Source organism: Oncorhynchus nerka, linkage group LG8, assembly GCF_034236695.1.
Source record: "Oncorhynchus nerka isolate Pitt River linkage group LG8, Oner_Uvic_2.0, whole genome shotgun sequence".
Lineage (NCBI taxonomy): Eukaryota > Metazoa > Chordata > Actinopteri > Salmoniformes > Salmonidae > Oncorhynchus > Oncorhynchus nerka.
Window position 1 is genome coordinate 54,763,967 of NC_088403.1, and position 11,350 is coordinate 54,775,316.

The 11,350-nt window shown below is 40.4% G+C and overlaps 1 protein-coding gene and 1 long non-coding RNA gene across 2 annotated transcripts; both read right to left on the reverse strand.

The window, feature by feature from the left end:
* LOC115133589 (uncharacterized) lies at positions 1 to 2,119 on the reverse strand. Its single transcript, XR_010464585.1, has 3 exons — positions 1,384 to 2,119; positions 924 to 978; positions 1 to 268 (listed from the first exon to the last, which is right to left on the reverse strand). It is a non-coding gene; the product is annotated as an uncharacterized LOC115133589 (long non-coding RNA).
* A 321-nt stretch (positions 2,120 to 2,440) lies between these two features.
* Positions 2,441 to 10,572, reverse strand: LOC115133778 (zinc finger HIT domain-containing protein 1-like). The gene is made up of 5 exons (XM_029667263.2): positions 10,463 to 10,572; positions 8,784 to 8,960; positions 8,530 to 8,609; positions 4,148 to 4,317; positions 2,441 to 3,682 (listed from the first exon to the last, which is right to left on the reverse strand). Exons 1-5 carry the CDS (start codon positions 10,485 to 10,487, stop codon positions 3,661 to 3,663), a joined length of 474 nt encoding a protein of 157 aa, XP_029523123.2. The 5' UTR covers positions 10,488 to 10,572; the 3' UTR covers positions 2,441 to 3,660.
* Positions 10,573 to 11,350: the final 778 nt, after the last annotated feature.

Genomic DNA, 11,350 nt, shown 5'->3' on the forward strand with positions numbered 1-11,350 from the left:
GAGGAGGGAGGAAAGAGGGGGAGGAGGGGAGGAGAAGGGGAGACAGAGGGAGAGGGTTGGTGGAGAAGGTTTTGGTGTCTAGCCGAGTCGTTGTCAGGGAAGCAGCTCTGGGAGCTCTTCTCAGAAACTCAGTCTGGAGCTGGGGACTGGACAGAGAGAGGGGTGGAGGAGGGGAGGAGGGCTGAAGGGGAAGGGGTCGCGCTGAATCCTGGGGCGAAAGTGATGTTGAAGATCTCATTGGAATGATGAGGACTTCTCCAACTGGATGCTGAAGGAGAGGACAAGAAAGAGAGAAAGAGACAGAAGAGAGAAAGAAGGAGAGGTAGAGAGAGGGGGGGTTGGTGTATGATCAGTGGTGGAAAAAGTACCCAATTGTCATACTTGAGTAAAAGTAAAAGATACATTAATAGAAAATTACTCAAGTAAAAGTGAAAGTCACACAGTAAAATACTACTGGAGTAAAAGTCTAAAAGTATTTGGTTTTAAATATACTTAAGTGTCAAAAGTAATACTTAAATATTGAAAGTAAAAGTCCAAATCATTTCAAATTCCTTATATTTTGCAAACCAGATGGCATCATTTTCATGTGTTTTTTAAGGATAGCAAGGGGCACACTCCAACACTCAGACATAATTTACAAACTAAGCATTTGTGTTTAGTGAGTCCGCCAGATCAGATAAGTATGAATTTGACAATTTTCCTGCCTAATAAGCATTCGAAATGTTTCAGAGAAAATGTATGGAGTAAAAAGTACATTATTTTCTTTAGGAATGTAGTGTAGTCAAAAATATAAAAGTACAGATACCCCAAAAAACTACTTAAGTAGTACTTGCAAGTACTTTACACCATTGGGTATGATGATCGATACGTTCTGCAACAGATCCTGTTTCATTGAATCGCAATAAAATATTCCGATATATTACCTCTTTCCTCTCCATGGCAGCAGCAGTAGTATCAATGGGGGTCTGGGCTATAGCCCTGCACACAGAGAAACACATTCATAACATCTGTGCAGTGTGCACACCTCTAATCCAATCGGTTTTGCGCTCCTCAGAGAACACAGAGCTTGGCCAATCAAGGGCTGATGTCTATAGACAGTGTTGAGGTGATTTTCAGCATCAAATAAATATTAAAAACGCGAAAATAAACATTAAAATAAAATCATGCTTCTCTCAGTGAAAACTGCGTTATTTGGCTTGGCTATGCCCGTTTGAAATGGACGCCAGCGGTAGCCTATAGTTTGTGCCTAATGATCACCGCGCATTGAAAGAGGGATTAATCTGCCCGCGGTCTCTGCCATCCCCCAATAATGGTTTGGGTAGGATAATCGGATCCAAGATCTGTGTTAAAAGACGAACCATACACCCATTCTAGTCTACACACCTTGCGCGCTCCAGCGGTCGACTCGCTTGACAGCCCGAGGAGCCCCCGTTCCGCTACTAGCTTTGCTTGACAGCTGCTCGCGCCACGTTACTGGATTTCCGTACACACAACACTCCCTCACCGGGCAAAGTCTGCCGTGCGAACATTGACCGATTATTGTACTGAGCCTAGCGCAGTCATCCGCCATTTTCACAGCGCCCGATGCAAGCGCAGCTTTCACTCGTTGACAGGAGCACTCAACCTCCCAGTTCTGTAAATGGGGTACAAACACATACAGCCTACTCCGACGTCCTGTCTGTGCCAAATCAGGCGCTACCGTGGCTCTCTCATCCACTGGTCGCCACTATAGTTAGCACAGCCACAAAGTCATAGACCCCGCCTATTTCGACCATTTCTCTTTAAAGATTGTAACCCTAATCCTACCCACACTAGTGCTGACCTTATGCCTAACTATAAATTAAGAGCACAAAGCTATTTTCTTCCATTAAGTTTTACAATACAGCCAACTTTTACTTTGTACCTGTTGTAACTAGTGGAAATCCCCCCAATATGCGTGCATTAATAATTAACGTCCCTTTACAGCTGAGGTTCAGGGGTTGTTGCCCTTAATTACCACCTGACCCCTCTGCCCCCTTCCTCCAATATAATTATATTACCTATTCATAACATGCAATACATACACATATAATCATATACTTTACCACTGATAGACTTTAGTCAGTTATGCAGAAGGGTGTGTGTTGTCAGGATGTGTGTGAGCAGTGGTTTCAGAAAAAGGAACTTGTTTTAATCTTCCTGGAAGCGGATAAGCGCACAACCTGTTGTTCTCTCTAAGAACATTCTCCCTAACAGGACAGAGCTTATAAACAAACATCTGTATACAAACCTGAACCAGGGTACACACACACCAGTCACGCAAACAGGCTCCACGTGCACACATACACAGGAGATTACTCTATAGCATAAAGGTTTACAATACACACACTGAGTCATAATCAGACATGTTTAATTAAATCATTACAGCAAGTCAGACAGACAAAGATAGTCAGACCCCCCCCCCCCCATACGACACAAACCCCTCCCTTACTCCCTGTCTCTGCCCGCTTCAGACCAGTGGCGTGTATTCATGGATGCCAAGCTTCCCCCATAAATTGACCAAGTAAAAAATAAAAAATAAAAAAACTTTTTATCTTTTGTGTCTGTTTTTCATCATTTTCAATTTGCATGAGGCGGAATGCATCTCACTGGAGAAAGCTTCCGGGCAAGCGAAACAGCGCCCCTCTGTCTCTACACGTGTAGGCCATCTATCTGATGCTGTCTGGTCCATTGCTGCAGCCCGTAGCATTGAACGGAATGCAAGGGAAGCCAACGAGCATCTGGCCTCTTGATAAAAAAAGTATAAACAATTAGCCAGTCAACATTGAGCTAAATTGAACAAGCTCAACTGTGAATGGTCCTGGTCTGCCAAAAAAAAAAAAAAAGGGTCAAGGGAAGCCAGCTTTGATTTTGGAATCACTCCTATCAAAACACAATGAAAGCATTAGTCATTGACAGAAACAAATTGAATTGTTGCATCTCGTTGTGTTGTTGTCCTCCGGTGGTTAGCTAGCTAAAGTTGTCCCTTTCTTAAATTAGCCATAGATGGAGATATGGATTTGGACTTGTGGTTCTACTTAATTCTCCGTACTGGCCAATGATTATAACGGCGATTCTGTTCCAAACAGAAATTCATACATTGTTGTGCCCCTGGCCTGAGAGGATGGAAATTCAATATGTAGCTAGATGTAGAAGGCTAATGTTAACTAGATAACATTTCCCATGAATGGAAGTTAACCTAGCGAGCAAGCATTTTAGCCAGGTAATCTAGGACAACAAAAAAATTAAAAAGTGTGTACTGTATGACAGAGTGATAAACCTATTTGTGAAGTAATATGAATGAACAAGTTATAGAGCGAACAATGCAATTATAACACATAGGTTGTAATATGGCTTTTTTTCTTGCTTCCCCAGTGATTTTACCCACGCACCACTACTGCTTTAGACCCTACTCCACAACACTGACGTCACACCGCAAAGTGCTGAGCCACTGTGTGCATGTTTGTAACTTTCTAGTAGCGTTCCCCATTACTTCTCTGGTAGTGTTCTCTCCATAGCATCTCTGGTACACGGTCATTATCCGTAGCGCCGTTCCTGTGTTGTAACATTCTATACAGCTACAGGTAGAAGAATTTACCATCCACATTTTGTGAGCATGACCAGGTAGAGTCAGATCAGCTGCTACAGAGTCATCTTCAGACACCTGAGAGAGAAATAGAGAGAGAGAGAGATGTGAGGCTAAGGGTAGTAGGGTTAATATACAACCCTGTGTGTGTATGGTAATGTGTGTGTTCAGTGTGTGTGTGTGTGTGTTGCATTCATGTTACGTAGCCTCTGTGTGTATGGAACAGTGTGTGGGAGTGTTTAGAGCTGGGCGATATGGACAAAGATTCTTATCGCGATAAATTGCCTAATGGATGCGATAACAATAAATCGAACAATAAGTTAATAGCAATGTGCACCACAGTTTTTATTGTATTATCCTTCAAACTACTACTACTGGTTTGATGGTTGTAGCCATCAATTGTCCCATTAACAATCACCCATATTAGCGAACGCATTTCATTTCAAACTTAACATTTCTTTAGTATAGGCTACTTATCGTAATGAACGATCATTTTCAGTTTTTGGTCCCAGCTCTAGCGTAGTGTAGTGTAGTGTGAGTTACCTGGTCTCTCTGTGCGTGATAAGACAGCGTGTGGAACAATAGCGCCCCCCACAGGAGCAACAGGTGTAGGAGGATGGAAATCCACAGACGGAGCAGAACAGACGAGGGGGGAGCGAGGAGGGAGGGGCTGCAGCTGACAGGTAGTTAGGCTCCTCCCTCTCAGACACATTCTGCCAATCACAACACAGCAAGGACGGGGTTAGCCTCTCAGCAAAAACGGGGGCTATAGATGGGTTAGCGAACAAAGCGCTTCCTTGGGGCAGAAGTCAGCGTATTGTTGTGATTCTGGATGGCCAGATTGCTAGCAAAAATGACAAGAAACTGCCATGTGGGGAATCGTAAGTAGGATCATCAAATCAAATTTATTTATATAGCCCTTCGTACATCAGCTGATATCTCAAAGTGCTGTACAGAAACCCAGCCTAAAACCCCAAACAGCAAGCAATGCAGGTGTAGAAGCACGGATCGTTTCAGCTCGTTTTATCTTGTTCTTGAGGTGTTCAGACTGATTTCATATCAATGCTAATATGGCTCAAAATTTTTAGCTAGCTAACCAACCAACCAACCAACCAACAACTGTAAGGATGTATTTGAAAGGATACAAGAGCTAGTTGTGCAAATGTATGTTTTCAATAAACATTGGAGACAAAATATAGCTTACATATTGTCAACAATCTAAGCCAACCCTGTCTATTTTGCATGTATTGGTTTTGTTGCTAAACAACCAACCAGTCTATGGGAAGATCTCAATTAATGATTTCAAAGGAAATTATTAGTATTATTAGTATAAGAGCCAATTCCTCCACCAATCCAATGCTTTTAGATTTGTGGGTAGTAGTGAATGGGTTTACTTTGGGGCGTTCTGGATCAGACAAGGCTTAAGTTTACTTTTTTGAATTTAGTGAATAAGTTCACACTTCAGGAGAAAGGAGATATTATTGGTACGCACTAGAGGTCGACCGATTATGATTTTTCAACACTGATACCGATTATTGGAGGACCCAAAAAAGTCGATGCCGATTAATCGTCCGATTTAAAAAATGTATTTGTAATGATGACAATTACAACAATACTGAATTAAACACTATTTTTAACTTAACATAATACATCAATAAAATCAATTTAGCCTCAAGTAGATAATGAAACATGTTCAATTTGGTTTAAATAATGCAAAAACAAAGTGTTGGAGAAGAAAGTAAAAGTGCAATATGTGCCATGTAAGAACGCTAACGTTTCAGTTCCTTGCTCAGAACATGAGAACATATGAAAGCTGGTGGTTCCTTTTAACATGAGTCTTCAATATTCCCAGGTAAGAAGTTTTAGGTTGTAGTTATTATAGGACTATGTCCATCTATACCATTTGTATTTCATTAACCTTAGACTATTGGATGTTCTTATAGGCACTTTAGTATTGCCAGTGTAACAGTATAGCTTCCGTCCCTCTCCTCGCTCCTCCCTGGGCTCAAACCAGCAACACAATGACAACAGCCACCACATCGAAGCAGCGTTACCCATGCAGAGCAAGGGGAACAACTACTCCAAGGCTCAGAGCAAGTGAAGTTTGAAACGCTATTAGTGCGCGCTAACTAGCCAGCCATTTCACTTCGGTCACACCAGCCTCATCTCGGAGTTGATAGGTTTACGCGCCTGCTTCTGCCTACCACCGCTCAGTCAGATACTTAGATACTTGTTTGCTCAGTCAGATTATATGCAACACAGGACACGCTAGATAATATCTAGTAATATCAACCATGTGTAGTTAAATAGTGATTATGATTGATTGTTTTTTATAAGATACGTTTAATGCTAGCTAGCAACTTACCTTGGCTTACTGCATTTGCGTAACAGGCAGTCTCCTTGTGGAGTGCAACGAGAGAGAGGCAGGTCGTTATTGCGTTGGACTAGTTAACTGTAAGGTTGCAAGATTGGATCCCCCGAGCTGACAAGGTGAAAATCTGTCGTTCTGCCCCTGAACGAGGCAGTTAACCCACCGTTCCTAGGCCGTCATTGAAAATAAGAATGTGTTCTTAACTGACTTGCCCAGTTAAATAAAGGTGTAAAAAAAGTATCTTTTAAATAAAAATAAATAAAATCGGCGCCCAAAAATACCGATTTCCGATTGTTATGAAAACTTGAAATTGGCCCTAATTAATCGGCCATTCCGATTAATCAGTCGACCTCTAGTACGCACCCAGGGTCACGTTCAGAAGTCTCTATAGCAGAGGTCAACCGATTAATCGGAATGGCCGATTAATTAGGGCCGATTTCAAGTTTTCATAACATTCGGTAATCAGCATTTTTGGACACCGATCATGGCCGATTACATTGCACCCCACGAGGAGACTGCGTGGCAGGCTGACTACCTGTTATGCGAGTGCAGCAAGGAGCCAAGGTAAGGTGCTAGCTAACATTAAACGTATCTTGTAAAAAACAATCAATCTTAACATAATCACTAGTTAACCTAGTAATTTCACCAACCATGTGTAGTTATCTTGCATGTCCTGCGTTGCATATAATCGATGCGGTGCCTGTTAATTTATCATTGAATCATAGCCTACTTCGCCAAACGGGTGATTTAACAAGTGCATTTGTGAAAAAAGCAGTCGTTGCACCAATGTGTACCAAACCATTAACGTCTTTCTAAAAATCAATACACAAGTATATATTTTTAAACCTGCATATTTAGTTAAAAGAAATTCATGTTAGCAGGCAATATTAAACTTGGGAAATTGTGTCACTTCTCTTCCGTTCATTGCACGCAGAGTCAGGGTATATGCAACAGTTTGGGCCGCCTGGCTGGTTGCGAAATAATTTACCAGAATTTTACGTAATTATGACATAACATTGAAGGTTGTGCAATGTAACAGGAATATTTAGACTTATGGATGCCACCCGTTAGATAAAATACGGAACAGTTCCGTATTTCACTAAAAGAATAAACGTTTTAATTTCAAAATGATAGTTTTCCGGATTTGACCATATTAATGACCCAAGGCTCGTATTTCTGTGTGTTATAATGTTATTATTAAGTCTATGATTTGATATTTAATAGAGCAGTCTGACTGAGCGGTGGTAGGCAGCAGCAGGCTCGTAAGCATTCATTCAAACAGCACTTTCGGGCGTTTTCCAGCAGCACTTCGCAATGCTTCAAGTATTGTGCTGTTTATGACTTCAAGCCTATCAATTCCCGAGATTAGGCTGGTGTAACCGACATGAAATGGCTAGCTAGTTAGCGGGGTGCGCGCTAATAGCGTTTCAAACGTGACCCGTTCTGAGACTTGGAGTAGTTGTTCCCCTTGCTCTGCAAGGTCCGCGGATTTTGTGGAGCGATGGGTAACGATGCTTTGAGGGTGGCTGTTGTCGATGTGTTCCTGGTTCGCGCCCAGGTAGGGGCGAGGAGAGGGACGGAAGCTATACTGTTACACTGGCAATACTAAAGTTCCTATAAGAACATCCAATAATCAAAGGTATATGAAATACAAATGGTAGAGAGAGAAATAGTCCTATAATTCCTATAATAACCTCAACATAAACTTCTTATCTGGGAATATTGAAGACTCATGTTAAAAGGAACCACCAGCTTTCATATGTTCTCATGTTCTGAGCAAGGAACTAGAACTTTAGCTTTCTTACATAGCACATATTGCACTTTTACTTTCTTCTCCAACACTTTGTTTTTGCATTATTTAAACCTAATTGAACATGTTTTATTATTTATTTGAGGCTAAATTGATTTGATTGATGTATTATATTAAGTTAAAATAAAAGTGTTCATTCAGTATTGTTGTAATTGTCATTATTACAAATAAATATAATAATTTTTAAAAAATTAAAAAATTAAAATCGGCTTTTTTTGGTCCTCCAATAATCGGTATTGGTATCAGCGTTGAAAAATCATAATCGGTCGACCTCTATAGAGCTGACGTCATTCCTTATTCTACGTGAGTGAAATGTGCTACATGGCATTTAGCAGACACTTTTATCCAAAGCACTTTAGAGACATGCGTGCATACATTTTTATCGCTTGGGTGATCCCGGGACTTGAACCAGTTACAAGCATCATGTTCTACCAACTGAGCTACAGAGGACCATACATACGAGGGTTAGCGTCAATTCCGTTTCAATTCAGAAAGTAAACGAAATTCCATTTCAACATTTCCCTTACTGAAAAGCATTGGAATTTCAGTGTACTTCCTGAATTGACTGGAATTCAAATGAAATTGACACCAACCCTGATACATACCATCACAATGTATTTCTATCTGAACGTTCTGTCAGGATGCTCCCCTCTGCACATGATGCTGGTGTGTTTCAAATGACACCCACTTCTCCATATGGCGGACTACTTGTGGGGTTAGAGGTGTTCTCAGTCTATTACCTACCTCTTCTTCTAGTAGAGTCTGGAAGTTTTTGCGAAATCTCTGTTTGAAGTGATCACCTCTAGTTTTCCTCTTCTTCTTACCTAGAGACAGAAAGAAAGAGGGAAGGCGGAAGAGAGGCAGGAGAAGAGGGAGTGAAAGAGAAAGGATAAAGAGATTAAAGAGAAGGGAGGCAGAAGTACACATGAAGAAATTACTATAGAGCTCTCCACCAAACAATAGCACTGGGCAGATCTAAAAGGCGTTTCCTCACACACCGGGTTCCTCTCCTTCGCTAAAGGCGGGCAGGCGGGCAGTAGGACCAGAGGGAGGCAGGGAGGAGAGAGGGTCATCCTGGAAGTTGTCCTTCTCTAGAGCATCCAGCTGCCGATTTAACCTCCGCTGGCGTGTTGCATCGTCCAACACACGCCTCTGTCCTGCCTCCGCTACACGGGCTGGGAAAGATAGAGGGAGTAGGGGTAGTGAGGGAGAGAGAGAGAAAGATGTTTTTATTAAAATATACTTTTTTGGTTACTATATAATTCCAGATCTGTTATTTCATAGTTTTGATGTCTTCCCTATTATTCTACAATGTAGACAATAGTAAAAATAAAGAAAAACCCTTGAATGAGTAGAGAATATTCAGGAAAAAAAATCCATGTTTTGTATCGAGTGAGAAATTCCAGCTTGCATGTAATTTACATATTTTGGTCCGCTGTCATCTACTTCTACACATGGCCGTGTCGCTTAGAAAAGAGCTGGACACAGACATTTATAAGACACAATTTTCTTCGGAATCGTGAACGAAGAAAGTATCGCCCAAGTACAGGTTAGTTGAATGTGTCTGCAATGCTTTACTCAGACCGAGTTTTCTTAAAGCTGCAATAGGGCTGGACAGGTTTCCTGTGGAGATTAAGATGCAGGGAGCCAGCGCGAGACATGGCTCGGAAAGCGTTCTTCAGTCCATGGATGAGAAATGCATTGTACTCCAAACTGTTCCATTATCCCAACTGTTATACAGAGAATTGTACGACTGCTAGTTAAGTAAACTGCCGTGTTTCGTTCTCATGCTAGCTAACAGTAGCCACTGCAGCCAATCTCTCATTCCATTCAAAGTGGTTTGGAGGCTGGATATTTTTTGAGTGGATTAAAGTGCGCAGGTAGCCTAGTAAAAGACTCATTTGAAGTAATTGTTTGACAATCAGATGAAAACATCATGACTGGTTCTGTTTGCCACAATAAAAAGTAATACATTTCTAAAGTTAAATCTCAAATATTTACAACTAGTCCCACAGAGATCCTATTGAATTAATAACATAGAATTACATATAGAATGTATGATTCGGCTCACATGTTTTTGGTTTAGGAGGTACTGTATAGCGAATAAATTAAATCCACTTTCACCCCTGCTTAAGCTACACGTCTGTCCGACCCTAGTGCAGCTGTAAGCAAGTGGGTCAGATCTGCTGGCTAGGTTTACACTAGCTACATATCAACGACTATCACACAGCTGGAACAGCTAAAGCCTGACTCGAAGAGCTAGTAATGGTCGGACTAGACGATGATTTATTAGCTAACCTTGCTGTTGGAAAAGTACTGAAAATTACTTTCTGTTGTCATGTACTTCCTCTCATTGCAATTGAATACCCTTTTCGCCTGCTTTCTAGGTTAATATGAGATGATCTAGTTATATGTTTCGGTATAGTATGTCATAGTATGTATAGTTTTTCCGGTATAGTATGCTCACAACCGGTATTTTTTGTGATGATTGCGCATTTGTACGATCTGGACACAACACCACCAGGTTAGCCAGTTAGCAAGCTCAAGTGACAAACGTACGGTTGTTTGTTAATTAAATTGTTATTGTATTATTGATTTGTGAACTCAAGTTATGTACTCGATATAGTTATTATAATCAGAAGCAACCATTTCACTAAGAAAATAGAGTTAAACTCACCCGAAGACTTCTTTTCAAAAACCATTTGATCCTTTCTACTTTAGCAGGAAACGTGTTCGGATAATCTACGTAGGCCTGCAGCGAACAATTTGTCCCAGATTATTTTTCTTGCGCGTTTCTCTTCGTGTGACATGGTCGCCTTCTTGTGGTATCTATGAGCATGGAATTAAAATGATATTTCTAGTGGTACGAAATAGATCAAATATGATCATATGGATTATAATAATTTATTGACCCAAATAAATCTCACAAATATATACACCGGTATATAATAATTTAGCGCTATTAAAATGTTTAAACTTTATTTCTCAATGATAGCAAATCATTCACATTTGTACTAATCACGAAATAAAAATCAAATCAAAGGGATGACATACTTTGAGAGCTCTAGAGTCTTCTAGAAAGTAATGAAGTATATAGGCCTTACATACCCTTACATGAAACCCCCAAAACAACGAAAGAATTATGGAATGTAAAAAATAAACAAAATATGAATATTTTCATTAATTTGAACCTCTAAACGTCTAGGGAGTATTGGTTTCGTGGAAATAAACTCTGGTATAGTGGTATATTATATATAAACATTCTTTACTATTCAAAAACCTGGATGTGGGTCAGTCATACCTGAAGCAACATGGGACAGGTATATCTGAGTGCATACACATAACCCATACAGTGCATTCGGAAAGTATTCAGACCCCTTGACTTTTCCACATTTGGTTATGTTACAGCCAGCCTTATTCTATAATTGATAAAATCGTTTTTTCCCCACATCAATATACACACAATACCACATAATGACAAAGGGAAAACAGGTTCTTAGAAATGTTAGCAAATGTAGAAATATATTTTAAAAAACGTAATTTATTTACATAAGTATTCAGACCC

Coding starts and splice junctions, on each gene's coding strand:
- LOC115133778 (XM_029667263.2), bottom strand. CDS start 10,487: ATGGTTTTTGAAAAGAAGTCTTCGG. Junction 8,961..10,462: donor TTTTGAAAAGAAGTCTTCGG/GTGAGTTTAACT, acceptor TATCTTTCCCAG/CCCGTGTAGCGGAGGCAGGA. Junction 3,683..4,147: donor ATCACGCACAGAGAGACCAG/GTAACTCACACT, acceptor TTTCTCTCTCAG/GTGTCTGAAGATGACTCTGT.